At 43.2% G+C, this 19,925-nt stretch overlaps 1 protein-coding gene and 1 pseudogene across 1 annotated transcript; one reads left to right on the top strand and one right to left on the bottom strand.

Moving 5' to 3' along the window:
• Positions 1-2,201: 2,201 nt before the first annotated feature.
• LOC125347905 lies at positions 2,202-2,718 on the top strand (annotated as a pseudogene).
• Positions 2,719-17,444: 14,726 nt separating this feature from the next.
• On the bottom strand, positions 17,445-19,488 carry Gpr12 (G protein-coupled receptor 12). Its single transcript, XM_048340839.1, has 2 exons — positions 19,355-19,488; positions 17,445-18,576 (listed from the first exon to the last, which is right to left on the bottom strand). Exon 2 carries the CDS (start codon positions 18,559-18,561, stop codon positions 17,563-17,565), a length of 999 nt encoding a protein of 332 aa, XP_048196796.1. The 5' UTR covers positions 18,562-18,576; positions 19,355-19,488; the 3' UTR covers positions 17,445-17,562.
• Between the last annotated feature and the right edge of the window lie 437 nt (positions 19,489-19,925).

Here is a 19,925-nt window from a genome sequence, read left to right as displayed (position 1 = left end):
TCTCTTGCAGAGAAAAGTAAGCATTATTTTCATGCATACTCAATAGTTGTTCATGTCCAAAATCTAAATAAAAGTGCATAGATTGCTAAGTGAAATGAACTATAAGTTATAGAAATAAGCGGTTTACCATTGTTGTTGTTTTCAAGCTACCATCTGAAATGATGCCACTTTCTTTTGTCTTTTTTTCCCAGGCTTTAACCCCTGAAGTCACTGCTACTGATTTCGGTACTCTGGATATTGTATATATGTTTATCTGAACTAGGGAAGGGAATGAGACCATCAAAATGGAGAGACAAAGGGTAAAAGGTGAACCAGTGCAACAGTAATACTTAGAAAAATATATTCTATAATCCAACTGTACAACTCATGGGTGGGGGGAATTGGGGAGCGGAGAAGGAGGGAGAAAATTGAAGGAGGAGGAAACAAGTTTGATAAGAAATGTACTCACTGCCTTTCGTATGAAACTGTAACCCCTCTGTACATCACTTTGACAATAAATAATAAAAAGTGCATAGATTGTGTGCTGTGTTAACATGTACACACCAGCCTACCATGGAGATGTACCTTTGATTAGACTGCCTGCAGTAAGGGTTATTATTTGGGGTTTTAAAGTCTCTGGGTAAGCTGATAGCTCTATTGAAATCCATTGTCTGAGGAAATCCTTTTCAAATAAAAGGATATACCATATTTTCAAAAAGCCTTTGAACAGCACACTGGAAAATAGCTGATGTATGGCTTTTCTCAGTCAATTAAAAGTAAGAAAGCAATTGTCCTGCTTTGCAAAAAATACTTGTTTTCATTAATTCATTTCTTTTGAGGGTTATTTGGGTTACTTTTGTTTCCATAATTTTAGGAAACTTCTATGCTTCCTCTGGAAAAAAATAATTTGAGTATGCTAAAATCCATATTAAGGAAAACAGGGCCAGGCACTGGTGGCTCAGGCCTATGATCCTAGCTACTCAGGGTGCTGAGATCTGAAGATCACTACTCAAAGCCAATGGGGGCAGGAAAGTCTGTGAGACTCCTTTCTCCAATTAAATATCAAAAAGCCACAAGTGGACTTATGGCTCAAGCACTAGAGCGTTAGCCTTGAGCACCAAGGCTCAAGGACAGTGCCCAATCTGAGTTCAAGCCCCAGGACTAGTACACACACACACACACACACACACACACACACACACACACACACACACACACACACACACACAGAGAGAGAGAGAGAGAGAGAGAGAGAGAGAGAGAGAGAGAGAGAGAGAGAGAGAGAGAGAGGAGACAAGGCACAAACCTTTAATTTTAATGTAGTTCACTCAGGTGGTGAGCAAGGTAAAGGCCGAGGCAGGAAACCTGCCTCCAATGTTTGGGGAAGACAGATTTCTAATTAAAGGTATTAAATCCTGAGTGCTCCTGTCTTCAGCTATGGCATCTGGAACCATGTAAGCCTGTCAGAGATAGACACTTAAGTTCATCCTCAAGGACAGATCTCAGGAAGAGTGGTTAGAGGTATGGCAGATAGTGGTGGTATTGGACAGGCCTGCCACCTTCCAGATGGAGGGCCTTGGGCACATTATTTCGCCTCTCAATCCTCAATGTGCTCCTAAAATGGAAATAATAAAAATGCCAAAATGTCACTGGGTCATTGCAAAGATTAGAAGAGTTCTGTTATGGAAAGTGCCTGGAATAAATAGCACTCACCCAACACATTTTGCTGTTTGCTGTGACTTTTAATAATAGTCATGCCATTATCCTTTTCACAAACTTCACACCTTGCTGTGTGTGAGGTTGTGAAGTCTGGCTCCAGCTTCCACACCTTCTTCTAGGACAGAAATGGGTTGTGGACATTCACATATTCATATTCCTTCTGAAAGCTTGTCAGTCCTCCTAATATGACTTACATGTTGTATGCTGATCATCTAGGCATGCAAATATCACACAATCTGTATTTTTTTAAGTTGTCATTTATGAACTGCAATGTTGTTATTAAGACAATAAATTGTTAGGGAATGTTAGCCTAGACACTATGAAAGTGCATAAAGCTTCTGGGATGAGTAAAATAGGATTAGAGACACAGAAAAAGAAGGGTCAAGGGGATCACTGTGTTTACGAACATTCCCCTCCCCACCTATTTAATACTGGAGTTCAGTTTCAAATACTACTTTTGTGAATGTTAAGAATGAGTAATAAGCTTTGCAGATGCTGCTGCCGCTTGTAGTTACCAGCTGCCAGCCATGGTCAACCCCACGGTGTTCTTCCACATTGCCGCTGACAGCAAGCCCTTGGGCCGTCTCCTTGGAGCTATTTGCAGACAAAGTTCCAAAGACAGCAGAAAACTTTCGTGCTCTGAGCACTGGAGAGAAAGGATTTGGTTATAAGGGTTCCTGCTTTCACAGGATTATCCCAAGATTCATGTGCCAGGGTGGTGAGTTCACATGCCATAATGGGATTGGTGGCAAGTACATCTATGGAGAGAAATTTGAATATGAGAATTTCATCCTGAAACATACAGGTCCTGGCATCTTGTCCATGGCAAATGCTGGACCAAATACAAATGGTTCCCAGTTTTTCATTTGCTCTGTCAAGACTGATTGGTTGGATGGCAAGCATGTGGTGTTTGGGATGGTGAAAGAGGGCATGGAAGTCCTGGAAGCCATGCAGGGCTTTGGGTCCAGGAACGGCAAGACCAGCAATCAGGTCACCATTACCAACTGCGGACAACTCTAACACATTTGACTTGGTTTATCATAACCACCAGACCATTCCTTCTGTAGCTCAGGAGAGCACCCTTCCACCCCATCTGCTTGCAAATATCCTGTAATCCATTTGTGCTCTCACTGCAGTTTTTTGGGTTCCATGTTTTCCTTACTCCCCTCCAAGTCTAGCTGGATTGCAGAGTTGAGTTTATGATGATGAATAAAAATTAAACAGTTGTCTGTAAAAAAAAAAAAAAAAAGAGTAATAATCCTGGTGCTAGTGGCTCACACCTGAAATCCTAGCTACTCGGGAGACTGAGATCTGAGGATGGAGATTTGAAGCCAGCTTGGGCAGAAAGTCCAATTAACCACCAGAAAATGAAAGTGGAACTATATAGCTCAAAGTGGTAGAGCACTTGCCCAGGACCTGAGTTCAAGCTCCAAAACCAACCAAGAAAAAATAAAAAGAGGGGCTGGGAATATGGCCTAGTGGCAAGAGTGCTTGCTTCGTATACATGAAGCCCTGAGTTCAAATCCCCAGCACCACATATGCAGAAAACGGCCAGAAGTGGACCTGTGGCTCCAGTGGCAGAGTGCTTGCCTTAAGCAAAAGGAAGCCAGAGACAGTGCTCAGGCCCTGAGTTCAAGGCCCACGACTGGCAAAAAATAAAAATAAATAAAAAAGAATAACAGTGCCAGGTGCTGATGACTCACACCTTAGACCTGAGGATCATGGTTTAAAGACAAACCAGGCAGATAAATTGCAGAGACTCTTACTTCCAATTAATCAGCAAAAATATCAGAAGTGGAGCTGCAAGTGGTTTTAGAGTGCCAGCCTTGAGCGTAAAAGCCAAGAAAGAACATGAGGTCCTCAAGTGCCAGTATTACAAACAAACAAGAATGAGTAGGGAAATCCATGTATATCAATCCCTGAGAATGGCCGCAGAACCAGAATGAGAAGGTTTTACCCCTTATAGCAATAAATATCATTTAACTATCATTTTGATGAATAGTAGCTAGGAGAAACAAAATATCACTCAAAGCTGGAGGACATACACTAAAGGAGGCTTTTCCTTTCAATGAAAATCTGCCTCTGATTGAAGTTTTGATAAAGAACGGTGACTCTACTTGAATGTTCTAAGTCCCTGGTTAATGACTCTGCAACTTGGCCTGGCAGTGGCTCAGGCCTGTAATCCTAGCTACTCAGGATCTTGAGATCTGAGGATCATGGTTCAATGCCAACCTGGGCAGGAAAGTATGTGAGACTCTTATATCCAATTAACTACAACTCCCCCCCCAACCCCCCACCAAAAAAAAAAAAAAGCCACAAGTGGAGCTGTAGTTCAAGTGGTATAGTGCCAGCCTTGAGGGAAAAAGCTAAGGGATGGTGGCCCAGAGTTCAAGCCCCAGCAGATACATAACACACACACACACACACACACACACACACACACACACACACACACACACACACAGTGGAAAGGAGATCCTATGAGGACAAGACACTTAACAGATCCATTTAAAAGAAAAAAATTCCATGTTAGGTTTTACACTTGGAAAAGCTTGCACAAGTAAAAGAAGATTTTTTAAAATAAATATTTTTATTTATGTAAATCCATATATATACAAAGGCAAACTTTGATTTGCTAAGCTTTTTTTCTGAGTACACACTGTGGATTTCAAGAAGCATGAATAAAAAGATTTAAGCCCTTTATCATTAAAGTTTAAAAAGCATCAAAATGTGGACTTTTATAAGTAAGCTGAAACTCATCTAAATGTACTTAAAAACCCGAAAGCCTTAAACAGGTGTCTGTAGCTCACTCCTGTAATCCTAACTACTCAGGAGGCTGGGATCTGGGGACTGTGGTCTGATTCCAGCCCAGGCAGGAAGCTGTTAGTGTTCTTTTGAGACTCTTCTCTCTTAACTACCAGCAAAAAGCTAGAACTAAACGTATGGCTCAAGTGGCAGAGTGTCATCCCTGAGTAAAAAAGCCAGTGAGACCTCAAGACCCTGAGTTCAAGACCTAGTACTGGCACAAAACAACAATAATAACATAAACAATACCAACAAAAAATCTGAAAAACATTGGTCCAACTTAAATGTCATTTTATACATATTCTCATAAGCCCAATTCCATATTACTCCTTCAAATCCTGCCATGGTTATCCCTCCAAGACACTCTGGCCTTCTTTGCACTTAGATAGACCCAACCCCACCAGTCCCACCTCATGTCATGATCTCCTTGGAGCCTGCCTGCCTGCCCTTGCCGCCCTCCTGGGCCCAATGCTCAGGCCTCTGAGTGCATAAGAATATGTACACGATTCCTCCGGTCCTGAGCTGGGCTGTCTTAGGAGAGTCTCTTCACTTCTTTATAAACAGGCCACTCTTGACTGACAAGACTTTTTCCTAGTAAGCACTATTTACTGATACATGCTCACAATAATTGGTACAAAGGCTATGTGGTTGCAGACAACATCACATGTCTGTGTATCCATTCCCTTATTTGTGATGGGTGAAAATACAAGGCCTGTCTCTATTGTAGAAAGAATTACAAAGGAAAATTCATGTGAAGCTTTCATCTGGGCTCCCACTTCACTAAAGAGTGGAACTAATACCAGTCATGGACCAAAATAGTAGTAATGAGAATACCAATACAGCAACTGTAGTAACAATAACAGTAACAGAAAATGAATCCACACAGATGTGTCCATGCCGAAGCTGTTTGAAATAGGATCCAGTTACATCCTGGCGGTCTTTAGCAAATTGAAAATACTGTATTAAAAAATGGATGTCATTTGCCAGGCACTGGTGGCTCATACTTGTATTCCTAGCTACTCAGGAGGCTGAGATCTGAGGATCGTAGATGGAAGCCAGCTTGGGAAGGAAAATCCATAGGACTCTAATCTCCAACTAATTACCAAAAACAAACAACAACAAAAACCAAGCCAGAAGTGGAGCTGTAGTGCAAGTGAGAGTACTAGCCTTGAGCAAAAGCAGCTCAGAGACAGGGCTCAGGCAGGCCTGAGTACAAGCCCCAGGACCAGAACCAAAAAGAAAAAAATTAAAAAAAAAAAAGTAATCCACCTAACATATGAGCAATATCCTAGCTCAGGAGCACAACACACTGTAAAGGGTTGTAGTTTCCTCTTGTGATCACTGAGCTGATTTGAAGCTGTGGCTGCTGCCACTGTTCAATATCTCAGGAAAGGATCAAATATCACTATTTGGGCAAAGGTCCAAATTCAAAATTAGAACTATGTTTTCTACTGAGTGTGATTCTCCCTTTGTGCCATCATAAAGTGGAACAATCTCACATGGGGGCTGTCTGCAGTGTGGATATGAAACCTGCCATGGATTCTATCTCATTTTAGCGAATGAGAGCATGAGGCCGGGGTATGTGACTTTCCTTGTCAATTAGGAGATGACAGAGATGGAGAAGGAGCCCAGTCAGCCTAACTCCTGGGCTCCTGTAACCATCTTCCGGATATGAAGACATCTGAAAGCCTCTTGAGAAAATGCATTATACATTGGGCTTGGAGAGTAGCCATCTCTGTCCCAAAGCTCATTCAAAAGGAATGGTTTCATTTGCTGCCAGTACAGCAGCAAGAATTTACCAGAGACTTTTCAGTGAGAAACATTTCCGAATACTTAAAAGCTGTTCTTCAGCCAGGCAGTGAGGACTCACATCTGTAATCCTAGCTACTCAGGAGGCTGCAGTCTGAGGATTATGGTTTGAAGCCAGTCAAGGCAGGAAAGTCCATGAGACTCTTACCTTCAATTATCCAGCAAAAAGCCAGATGTGGAGCTGTGGTAGAGCATCAGCCTAGAACAAGAAAGCTAAAGGACAACACCCAAGCCCTGAGTTCAAGCCCTAGTACCACATATTATGGTATATGCTATACACATACACTCTATTATATATGTTCTCCTTTCTTCTAATATTTTTAAGGGATGCTGACCAAATCAATATAGTGTTTTTGAAAGGACCAAAACCACTCATAAAAGTGACAATCTTCTATGCAACTGTGTCCTTAAAATCAAGGAAAGTCTTGATTCAGACCTGTTTATTGTTCCTTTCTAAAAAATCTTTCTATACTACAGGACCACTGGGGTGGTGCGAGTGTAGGTAATATGTAACCTAACCTGGCTCACCTTGTGTTCAGGGTACAGCCACAGAGATATTTTCCTGCACAAGGTCTGCCAAGGCTGCACCAATGGCATACCACAATGCTAGCCTGAGGGCAGACTCCATATCAGCAAACCTAGTTCTTAGGACATTCCCACTGAAGCCTTCTGGTCTGGGATTGGAGAATGGAGGTGGAAGTGTGGGCAGTGAGCAGGCAAAATGTGTTCATGTAAATAAGTGAGCATTCCTGTGCATGCACGTGTGTGCCCTATCACATGGTCACAGAAGGTGGGTGTGCATGGGCAGAAGATGCGTGCTTGAGTGGCTGGAGCCCTGGTGTAGAACTCTGGCCAATTCACAGACAGATCATAAGCAGGAAGAGGAAAAGACTAGTCAACCACAATGTTAAGAAAGCAGTAGATTTTTTTTTTCTTTCCCTGAGTAGTCTTCCTATCTCAGCCGCTTAAGACATGGGCAGCAGGGACCTGGTGGAAAAAGCCAAAGTTTCATGGAACTTGACACATTTGAAAAAAAAAAAAAAGCTGTGAAAACAAGAACTTCCACAGAAACTAGTGCAAAGCAACCACTTAAAAACTTGAATCATAATCATCTACATGGATCCAGGGTGAGGATTTCCCAATAGAGTCATGGCAGGAAAAGGCGAGATAATATTCAGAGATATTACTGTTCTGATGTTAACATCAGGATGATGAGCTGCCATCAGAGCAATGCAGCAGGTTGCCTCAGATCACGTGAAAAATCAGATCACTGGGCTTCATCCACTGAATTCTGAGCAGTAGGTCTAGGATGAGCTCTGAGAATGTGTATGATAACATGTTCCCAAGAGAGGCTTTCCTGGCTGGGATCCATTCCTACAGAATCACTGAAGTAAGGTAGTCAAGAGGGCAGAGCCCACCTTCCTGTTTGCGGTTAGACTCCAATTAGTGGATTTCTGCTTCCCTGTTTTGATTACTAGATTTAAAGAAGTGTAGAGAGAAATAGTAGATGACATGGGAAAAAATTGGTAAAGGAAAGGATAAAAAAGGATGTAAAACAAAATAAATGAGTTAAGTAATTAGTATAATTAAATAATTGGGTTAATTGAAGAAGAGAGCAGCAGTATTGTTTAATGAGTCTTTTCAGTGTGTAAATGCTGACTGATGGTGGGGGGGGGAGGATGGTGTCTGGATCGCCAGGGATTGGGGTAAGGGGAAGGGGACAGAATTAGAATTAGGATTTTAAAATATTGCTAACTATGGAAGGAAAGTATACAACTTCAGTTTCCAAGGAGGTTTTGGCTGAGGGGATAATTTTCTAAGCACTGGTGGCTTATTCCAGTAACCCTAGCTTACTCAGAAGATTGAAATATGAGTATTGTGGTTCAAAGCTATCCCAAGTAGGAAAGTCTATGAGAGTCTTATCTCTAATAAACTACCAAAAAAAAAAGCCAAAAGTGGAGGTATGGCTCAAGTGGTAGAGCACTAACTTTGAGCATAAAAGCCTCAGGGACAGTGCCCAGGCACTGAGTTCAAGCCCCAGGACTGGCACAAAAAGAAAAGAAAAGATAAAAGAAAGTACTATTCCATAAAATTTCTCCCAATTGTTAGATTTTATAAAGTCCAAGAATAAATTTTCTTATGGTTCAGAAGGATCCTAGAAGGAATAAAGATATAGTTAGACCAGAACAAATTTTCCCCTGATGAGCCACATGATATTTATAAAAGGCTATTATCAGGCTGGGATGTAGCTCAGTGGCAAAGCACTTGCCTAGCAAGTGCAACGTTCTGGGTTTGATCCCAGTACCAAAAAAGAAAAAAGACAACAACAACAACAAAGATAGGCCATTGTCCTTCCCTTATGTAAAAGACTTATATTTTCAGCAACCCAAATAAGAATCCCCATGCATCTAAAACAATGTTGTTTGCTAAGGAATGAAAATCGAACCCTTACAGAGAATTGCATAAGCTGGCCTTTCACCTTTTACAATAGTCTACTTGAAATTGTCCATTCAAGAAATTAAACACGGGCTGGGAGTATGGCCTAGTGGCAAGAGTGCTTGCCTCCTACACATGAATCTCTCGGTTCGATTCCCAGCACCACATATATGGAAAATGTCCAGAGGTGGCGCTGTGGCTCAGGTGGCAGAGTGCTAGCCTTGAGCTGGAAGAAGCCAGGGACAGTGCTCAGGCCCTGAGTCCAAGGCCCAGGACTGGCCAAAAAAAAAAAAAAAAAAAAGAAAAAAGAAAGAAAGAAATTAAACACCAAGGGAATTTTGTGTCTAAATAAATGTTTTCAAATTTTTATGAGTGTGTATGCCGGTACTGGGATTTGAACTCAGCACCTCACATTCTCATTTAGCTTTTTCCGCTCAAGGATGCTACCCTATCACTTGAGTTATACTCCCAATTCTGAATTTTTACTCTTTAATTGGAAGTAAGAGTCACACGGACTTTTCTGACCAGGATGGCATTGAACCTCAGTCCTCAGATTTCAGTCTCCTGAGCAGCTAGGATCAAAAGCATGTGCCATCAGTGCCCAGCAAGTGTTTTCATTTTTTCTCCATGCTTATTTTAACTGGGAGTTTGTTCATTGTTTCTTGAAGCTAGAAAAGTAATGTTGATACATGGTATAGCCAAGGCCTGCTTTGAAATCTTGGTAGATTTATCTCAGCTTCCAGAATACTGAGATTACAGGCATGTGCCACCACACCCACACCTAGCCTGAGATACAGGAATATTCAGATTCCAGAGCTATATAGCAATAGTCTATCTAAAAAATAGTTTACAAATCTCTTTTATAAACAGTGGTAATATTTAAGTTATATGCTGACATTGACTTTGACTATATGCTATAATCTACCTCTATTACATAAAGACAAATGTTATCACCATCTTAGACACAAAAGATCACATAGTAGATAGGATGTTTAGTCTTAAGACTGCCTGGGAGCTGGTCGTTCCTGCTCATAGTTTCCATGATCTTCCTAAGAGAGGCTGAGACAGGAAGGTTGGAAGCCAATCCAGGCAGAAAAATCTGCAAGATTCCATCTCCAATTAACTAGAATAAGCTGGGATGGAGTTGTGGCTCAAGTGGTAAAATGCCAGATGTGAGAAAGAAACCTAAACAAGCACAAAGCCCTGACTCTAAATCCCAGTACTGGCAAATAACATTTTTGATACAGGAAAAATAAGTTTACAGACAAATGTCAGATGAAAATGAAGTAGTTAAATTTTTCTCTGATAAGCCTGTGTAGAAAAAGATTGTTTTGTGTTGAGTTCAGTTGAATTTTGGAACCTACAGAACAAACCTTTTCATCTTATTATCTTTCTTTGTTTCATAGCACTTTATTCCTAATAACTACTTCTTAGTTGATTTTCTGTTTTCTGGCTGGATTAATAAAGTCAGTGATCAGGTATTCACAAACTCAACAAAATATACCAAGACCTGCAGATACTAAACATTTGTCTATGTGTTCCAGATCAAGCAGTTAAAGGAATTCACTGGTTCTGCTTAAAGGAAGTATACTGCTTCAACATTAATTTTTTGCAGCCACATTTGAAAAACAAAATAGTAGCCAGGAACTGATGGCTCATATCTATAATCCTAACTACTCAAGAGATCTGAAGATCACAGTTCAAAGCCAGGCCAGGGCAAGAAAGTCAAAGAGACTCTTATCTCCAATTAACAACCAGAAAACTGGAAGTGGTGCTATGGCTCCAGTGGTAAAGTTCTAGCCTTGAGCAAAAAGGCTTAGGGACAATGCCCAGGCCCTGAGTTCAAGCCCCAGGATTGGCACCCAAAAAGAAAGAACAAAAACATGAGAATAGAGGAGCATGGCTCAAGCAGTAGAGTGCCTGCCTAACGTGCCTGGCATGTAGAGCCTTGGTTTCAAATTCTAATTACCTCTCACCAAAAAACAAAAAAACCCTGCAATGTTTGCCGTGTGTGTGTGTGTGTGTGTGTGTGTGTGTGTGTGCGTGTGTGTGTGTTCAAACCCATTTATCCTGAACTTTCTTATTATCTTAACATGAACTCATGTGGTACACAGAGCCCCCAAACAAACCATTCGTGTCATGAAGAAAATGGTCCCCTTTGAAAACTTGAGGTCAAAAATCTTTGTTTCTAGGTGTCCTCACCCACACATATAAGAGCCATATTGCATGCAAATGAGGTTTCCAAGAGAACTATGTTATGAAAATAAGCTATTTTTTTAAGTGAGAGCATTAACATGGAAAAATACAATTATTACCAGATATGGACTAAGAAGTTCTGGGAAAACATTTAAATTCATATTGGATATAGACTGGTTATCTATTAATCTCTGGTAAGACTAAGTACTATAAATGTATGTATATATATTGCTCTCTATGGCATTTATATATGATATATTTTTTCAGAATGCTAAAAAAAAGTGATCCTATCCTTGGGATTCAGAATGTCATTTATAGACTATCAGCACCAGCCTCAACTGGGAGTGTGTGACACATTCAGCCATGTCATAGAGTCATAGGTAAAAATCTATATTTTAACAAGATAAGCTTTACACTTTTAAATATTGGACATTCCGAGAACTCTAGTCAAATTGATTTGGGCAGGTGTGGGGGCGGTGAGCATTGTTTGCTAGAAGACAGATTTGTCTGCTAACTAAAATCATGATGGGCAAAAGTATTAGTTTAAAGATTCGTGCCAGCCACTGGTATCTCAATTTGTAATCCTAGCTACTCCAGAGGCTAAGATCTGAGGACTGAGGTTCAAAGCCAGCTCTGGCAGAAAAGTCCCATGAGAGTCTTAACTCCAGGGCTGGGAATATGGCCTAGTGGCAAGAGTGCTTGCCTTGTATACATGAAGCCCTAGGTTTAATTCCTCAGCACCACATATACAGAAAAGGCCAGAAGTGGCACTGTGGCTCAAGTTGACACAGTGCTAACCTTGAGCAAAAAGAAAAAAAAAAGAAGTAGAGAATCTTATCTCCAATTAACTAGCAAAAAAAGAAAGGAAAGAAGGAAGAAAGGGAGGGAGGAAAGAAGGGAGGGAAGGAGGGAGGGAAGGAGGGAGGAAGGAAAAGAGAGAATAGAGCTGTGGCTCAAGAGGTAGAGCACCAGCCTTGAGTGCAAAAGCCAAGTGAAAGTGTCAGATCTGACTTCAAGCCCTAGTTCAGTACACACACACACACACACACACACACACACACACACACACACACAATTGCAATGGTTACCAAATAATTTTGGTATCTAGTTTGAAGTTTAAGAATCCTCTCTGTCTCAGTGTGTGTGTGTGTGTGTGTGTGTGTGTGTGTGTGTGTGTGTGTGTATTGGTGCTGGGGCTTGAACTCAGGGCCTGGGTGCTGTCCTTGAGCTTTTTTCCACCAAGACTAGAGTTTTACCATTTGAGCCACACCTCTACTTCTGGCTTTTTGGTAGTTAATTGGAGTTAAAGAATTTCACAGACTTTCTTGCCTGGGGTTGGTTTCAAACCTCAATCCTCAGATCTCAGCTTCTTGAGTAGCCACAATTATAGCTATGAGTCACTGCCACCAGGCTAATCATTGTGATCCTCACAGAGACAGGTGCACAAAGTGGAAACAACATTTATAGTAGTCACCTATGTAATGTGTATTTAAATTTTGAAATGGTAAGTCATTTTTTCTACATATGGTATGTATATGGCCATTAAATAAAAGCAATTATTTTAATGATGGGATATTTCTCTTAAAGAAATAAAAGTTTAAAAGAGCAAGATACTGTGTGTGTGTGTGTGTGTGTGTGTGTGTGTGTGTGTGTGTGATGGTCCTGGGGCTTGAACCCAGGGCCTCGGCCCTGTCCCTAAGCATTTTTTGCTTAAGGCTAGCACTTTATCACTGGTGCCACAGCTCCACTTCTGGCTTTTTGCTGGTTCATTGGAGACAAGAATCTCAGGGACTTTCCTGCCTGGGCTGGCTTTGAACTGCAGTCCTCATATCTCAGCCTCCTGAGTAGATATGATTACAGGTGTGCACCTGTAGTGCCCAGTTCCAAGATATGTTTGTTCTTGGAAGTCCTAAGGTTTGAACTCAGGGCCTTGTACCAAGTACCCTACTGCTTGAATCACACCTCCAATCCCTCTAAGATATAACTGGCATGAAATATTTCTGTTCCTCATAGGCTCTTTCAAATTTCTTGTTTCAATTCTGCCTTAAATCTTGGGGTGGGGGTGGATTCCAAGATTTTTTTCCTTCTCCTGAATTGGGTTCAGATTCTTTGATTTAGGTTTCCAAGGAAGGAGGGGTTCCGCCTCCCTCCCATCCCAGGAACCAGGAAGGAAAATGGTGCCTTCTAGTTGAGAGAAACGTTCTTGAGTTAGGGATGTGGCTCAGTGGTAGAGGACTTTTCTAGCATGTGCTAGGTACTGGGTTCCATCCTTCAGCACCATAATAATAATAATAAATAAGTAAGTAAGCATGAGGAAGGAAGAAAAGAAGGAAGGAAAATTAAAGAAATGGAGTTAAAGAACTATGCTAGACGCTGGTGCCTCATGCCGTAAATATTGCTACTCAGGAGGCTAGAGTTGAGGATTGAGATTTAAAGCCAGACTGGGCAAACAAACCCAAGAGACTCTTATTTCCAACCAGTAGAAAGCCAAATGTGGAACGGTGGTTCAAGTGATAGAGCACCAGACAGCCTTGAGCAAAAAAGATAAAGGACAGCTTCTAGTCCCTGAATTCAAGCTCTAGTATTAGCATGCATGCATGCATACACCCATGCACACCCACACCCACACACTAAATAAACAAAATGAAATACAACCCTGCATTGTCACAACCTAGTAATTCTCCTCAACTAAGAATTCTGGTAAGGTAACTACAATCTCCTACTTACAAAGATAAATATTTTTACTGAAAATACTACACATTTCTTTCTTTTTTTACTCCAGTCTTGGGGTTTGTACTCAGTGCCTGGGTGCTATCCCTGAGCTTTTATTTGCTGAAGACTAGTGCCCTACCACTTGAGCCACAACTCCACTTCTGGCTTTCTGGTGGTTAATTAGAGATAAATCTCACTGATTTTCCTGCGTGGGCTGGCTTTGAATCTTGATTCTCAGATCCCATCCTCCCAAGGAGCTAAAATTGCAGGCATCAATATTGGTGCCTGGTTGAAAATATTGTAACTTCTTGACAGCTAGCAATGGTAGTCACCTAGACTGAAAAATAACTTACTACCCCCAAGAATGCTTCTCAGTTCTATATTAAAATTAGTAGTATTGAACACATGTTAAGCAAACGTACACACACAGAGACATATGTCAAAATATAAACACACTGCTTAACAACCTCACAAGAACTAAGTTGTTGGTACCACTTAAACATACACACATATCCGCAATGTAAAGAGGAAGGATGTGCTGCAGCTGAAGGTAAACCATCTCTCAAATGAAATCAGGTGTTTCAAAACATAGGTCAAAAACAACTGCTAAAGCTGAATTTCCAAGATCATTGAACATTAAGCATGAGATAGCCCTCCTCAGCAGACAGCCACACTACTATCACTTCGCATGATAGTACAAGCTGAAAGGGTTCTCTTTATTATACCCACAATCTTGTGATAGTACTAAGTGAAAAAGTAACTTCCCTCTGCTAAATAAGAAGCGTTTGTCTTTGGAAAAACTGCTTTCAAATTCTAATCCTAGTAGGGCGCCAGTGGCTCACACCTATAATCCTAGAGGATTCCAGTTCCAAGTCAGCCCAAGCAGACAAATCCAAGAGACTCTTCTTTCCAGTTCACCAATAATCAGAAGTGGACATGTGGCTTAGATGGTAGAGTGCCAGCGTTGAGTGAAAGAGCTAAGGGAGAGGATCATGACCACGATTTCAAGTCCCAGTACACACTTTCTCTCCCATTCTCGCTCTCTGTGTCTGTCTCCCTGTCTCTCTGTCTCTCTGTTTCTCTGTCTGTCACACACACACACACACACACACACACACACACACACATCTAGCCCTATCTACCCCTGGGGCTCAATCAAGTGGTCTCAGCCCTTTTCTCTCGCCTCAGCCTTAGTTTTCTTACATGTAAAAGTGTGCTTTTTGCGGCCTTAGCAAGAGTACATGAAACACCAGGATAGGACTTAGACCAATGGCTAGGAATGTGGCTTAGTGGGAGAGTACTTGCCTTGCATACATGAAGTCCTGGGTTCAATTCCTCAGCACCACATAAACAGAAAAATCCAGAAGTGGTGCTGTGGCTCAAGAGGTAGAGTGCTAGCCTTGAGCAAAATGAAGCCAGGGACAGTGCTCAGGCCCTGAGTCCAAGCCCCAGGACTAGAAAAAAAAAAATCAACCAGGACTTAGACTACAGGAGGCTGAGATCTGAGGATTACACTTCAAAGCCAGCTCAAGCAGACAAATCTGTGAAATTCTTAACTCCAATTAATCAGTACAAAGCCGGAAGTGGTGGTGTGGTTCAAATGGTATAGTGCATGAGCAGCCTTGAGTAAAAACGCCAAGTGAGAGCATAAGATCCTGAGTTCAAGCCCCAGTAACAGCATGCACAAATTAAAGAACACAACATGTCATCCAAAACAGCACATATTGTTATCTTCAGAATAATACTTTGGATAAGGATATGCAATTGGGCGCTAGTTCTTCAGAAATTTCCCTTTATTGCTTTAAAATCACATTATTGATATTTCTCAGTCCCCATCTAAACTAACTTACTTTTGTCAATTCTGATGCGGAGAGATGCTATTAAATTTTAAGTGACAAAACAAAAGAGACACTGTCAGGCACCAGTGGCTCATTCTTATAATCCCAGCTACTCAGGAGTCTAGGATCTGAGGATCACAATTCAAAGCCAGTCCAGGAAGAAAAGTCTGGGAGACTCCACCCTTCAATTAACCAACCAGAATTGGAGCTATGGCAGCCTCGAGTGAAAAAGCTAAGGGACAGTATCCAGGCCAGTACCGACACACACACACTCACACTCACACACATAGAAGAGAGACTCGTCATATCTCATTACATCATAACATTCAGTCTACTAAGCCCATTCAGTGTGCAAAAAACTGTTTTAGAAGCATCCAGTGAATTGGGTTGATCATGCATTGATATACATTGAAAATCCTTTCCAATCCTCAAGTACTTCAATCCATCTACTGTTTTCCTAGGTAACCCCAGGCAAGAGTCACAGATTTCAGAAGAGGGTTTAGCTACACTTGCGTTTTGGAGAGGTGGCATGCACATGCAGGCTACCAGAATAGCAGTCCTGAGACTGCAGCCATGCTGTTTGAAATAAACCAACAGGCTCCATTCATTCTAATGTTCTACTGTCTAAGCGTTGGTGTGCTGTTCAAAGTTCTCCCATTGGTTGAATAGAAACTGCTGTAAATTCACTGCAAACAGGGAAGTATCTGTGTTTACATCTGTCTGAGGTGACAAAATGGTACTCAGACTTAATGACTTACAGTCCGTTTACAAGTCAGTTCTTCTGTGTAATTTCCCAGCTACATCTTTACTTTCTGAAACTAAGCAATATGTTTTTTATTGCATTTAAGAATATTTTTGTGAAAATAAAAAAATGTAACTTTTTGTGAACAGCCACATGGTCATTCTACTTGTGAAATCACAGGATATAGCTGATATATACCACAGTTATGTATGTAAGCTGTGCACTCACAAACTAGTCATCAAAATAAGAGACCACCTGTTTCAAATGCATTTTGTACTACCAATAATATGAACCCGAAACATTTAGTCTATAATAATTCTTTTTGTCTCAGTCAAGAATCACTTGTTAATATATTTTAGACATCAAGAAATAGGAAAGGTGATGTTTGCATACTTCCCAATAGCTTCACATTATTTTTCAGAATATATTAAAATAAATTGAATCTTTCAGTAGTTATCTTTTTCTTTTTGCTTCCTGGAAACAGAAAGTAGCTCAAGAGAGCTAATAAAGCCTACTTGGTTTATAAAGCAAAACATATTTCCTGCTTTATTTCATAAAGGGCATTGAAAATCTATATTGAGACTATTCTTTTAATTCTGGACTTGCATGGCAACATTTGAAATGAGTGGTCTAGCTAACTCAGGCAACCATGCAGATATTGTAACATTTTAATTAATTTTTATAAACAGTCACTGCTGGAAGGGAACAAAAAGAATGAATAAAATCTAGTTCATGGTTTCAGTGTTGGTAACTGAAACCAACTATCAATTAATTCATGTAGATATAAACATGTCTCTTCCAAATAGAATTATGCAAACGATTGTTGTTGGCTATTAGGTACATGCAGAAATGAAAAAAAATCTACCTTGATTTTATTTAAAATTTTATTACAAAGAAAGTTCAGAAAAAGGAATTCCTTCTCCATTCTCATTAATAACTGAGATTTATTTTTAAAGTCCAGGTAAAAACTCTGGGAATTGTTAACTTAATATCGTGGCCACATCAAATCTCTTCCCTTCCCAACCTCCCCCTTTCCCTCAAAACAAAACAGAAAATAAAAAAGCACATCCCCCCAAAAATATAAAACAAAATAACATAAAGTTGAACACCAAAGTTAACAACGTTTTTTTAAGAGGATGACAACACTGGTAACATTTTCACTTCAATCACTTAACTTTATCTAAAGGATGTCATGTCAGTGCTAAGTGCTCCTGTGCCTTGAGAGAGGATCCAGAGCAAAGGGTTTATGAGAAGCCTGTGTCCATCACTGGGTGGGCAGTGGAAGCGCTTGGTCTGTGTAGCCAATGTCCTCTTAGGCGGAGGCTGCTACACATCGCTGGGTGACCGTGCCCTCTGGGACAGGCTGGATGGGATGCAACCACAGCAAATGAGGCAGAGAGCTTTCTGGATCTCTTGGTTTCTGAAAGCATAGATGACAGGGTTGATGATGGAATTGTAGGTGGCGGGCAGGAGGGTGGCATAGGTGTAGATGGACGGATAGGTGTAATCTGCTATCAAAGAGTAGAGGGTGAAAGGCATCCAGCAAGCAGCGAAGGTCCCCAGGATGATGGCCAGGGTGGAGACCCCTTTGCGAGTGGTCACATAGTGCGAGGTGGCCAGGAAATGGTGCTGTAAGGCTATCTGATGGGCGTGTCTCATCACGATCTTACAGATCTGAATGTAGAGCTGCAGCATCAATGCAAACATAAAGAGGAAAGAGATGGAAAGGATGGCGGCATTGTTCTTGGTGAGAGGTCTGACCACGCTGCAGGTGGACTCATCCCGCAGGCAGTTCCAGCCCAGGACAGGCAGCAGCCCCAGGCAGATGGATGTCCCCCACAGCATGGTGAGCATGACATAGGTGAAGGTGACGGTCCTCTCTGAATGGTACGTCAGCGCATAATACAGCGAGAGATAGCGGTCCACGGTGATGGCCAGCAAGCTGCACACAGAGGCCGAGAAGGAGGCCACAATGAGTCCGACGGTGACCAGCTTGGTGGCTTCTGACTGAAGCAGGTAGGCGAAAACAAAATTGATGATGAGCCCGATACCGGCCAGCAAATCTGCAAGAGCCAGGCTGCCTATGAGCAGGAACATGGGCGCCCTTAGGCTGGGGTTGTGGAAGATGATAAGGACCACGATGGCGTTTTCACAGGACATGAGGGTTCCTGAGGTGCACAGGACAATGTCCCAGGGGTTGACTATGAGCTCCGGCTCTGACTCCACAGCCGGAGCCTGCGGGGAGACAGCAGCCGACGCGTTGTCCGGAGCATCTAGATAATCCCAAGGCAGCCCGCTTACATTGACCTTCAGGTCTTCATTCATTTTAACCCCTGTCCTCTTCAACGAAAAGACAGGCTGTTTTTAATGTTTAGGTACAGGCAGGGTGACAACCCCAGATCATGCAACACACAACACAAAATAGGAAAGCTAGCCCTTACTCCAATACCAGTGGCAAATGCCACACGCTTCGGAAATCCCACCAACCGGTGGGGGAAATCACACACACACACACACACACACACACACACACACACACACACACACACACACGGCCGCCCCAAGTCACAGTTGATTAAACTCCACCACAAAAATGCCGTCTGACACGGGGGCAAACCCAGGAGAGGACTGGCAAACACCCCTGTGAGCGCGGCGGGCACACGCGCGCCGTGGCTGCCTATCCTTCGCCAAAGCGCTGCACATTTGACAATCGCATCTGGCAGGCGGAAAACCAACAACTGGTTGACATCTGGGCAGCTGCGGAGAGCACCACGCGGCAGGCGCGGGCTGTGAGCCGCGAGCGAGCCGCCATCCTGGGTGGAATATTTAAATGGCCTCGAACCCTCCACGAACATCCCGCGCGCGCGTGCACACCCTCAAAACACACCCAGAACAAAGAGCGGAGGGGGGTCCAACATTCTTATGGTGTGCAAGGGGGCAGTTGGGGAGGGTCACAAAAGGTAGGTGTGTGCAAGGGAGGTGTAGAGACAAGACACGGACAGACGGATGCTCATGCATTGCCACCGCCCCCTCGCGCGGCGGGGACGCGCAGCGCACGCGAGGGGGACAGGTGGACCGCTGGGACGGGTAGGGGGGCAGAGTCATTGAAGGGGGTCACCTTGGCACGCCCAGTCCGGGAGGAGGGGAGCTCCTCCGATGCTTCCGAAGAGTGCGGGCTACCCGCGTCGCATGTCGACGGCGTTGGTGCCCGCGGCGGCGGCGAGCGGCGGCGGCTTCCCTCTGGAGTGGGCCGCGAGGGCGCGGGGCGCGCGCTCCGCAGCAGGTGAGCCGCGCGGCAGCAGGTGAGGGCGGGCTCCGCTCGCGCGCGCCACTCTCCCCTCCACCCCAGCACCCGCCCGGCCCACACGCTCCCCGCGCACCCCGGCGCGCGCGCGCGCCCCGCCCCCGCGCGCGCCCGCCCGCCTGCGGGCAACCCCAGGAGGCCGCACCTCCCACCCCACCCCTCCAACACACACAGATCGGGGCTGCGCGAGGGCGCAGGCGGGCAAAGGTGGCCCACAGGGGAGCCAAGGAGCGGAGAACTGCGTGGTCACTCTGCCCGGCCCGCTGCACCCTCCCCGCCTCCCCCACGCCTCCACCCCCTCCCCCCCGCTGGCGGCTCCGGGCGGGCATGGGGCGGCAGGGGAGCGCTGCTTGAGAGCTCGGTGACCTATTTTGTTCCCAGTGGC

Source organism: Perognathus longimembris, chromosome 3, assembly GCF_023159225.1.
Source record: "Perognathus longimembris pacificus isolate PPM17 chromosome 3, ASM2315922v1, whole genome shotgun sequence".
Classification (NCBI taxonomy): Eukaryota; Metazoa; Chordata; class Mammalia; order Rodentia; family Heteromyidae; genus Perognathus; species Perognathus longimembris.
Note: the sequence above shows the minus strand (reverse complement) of the source record. Positions and strands in the feature narration are given on the sequence as shown.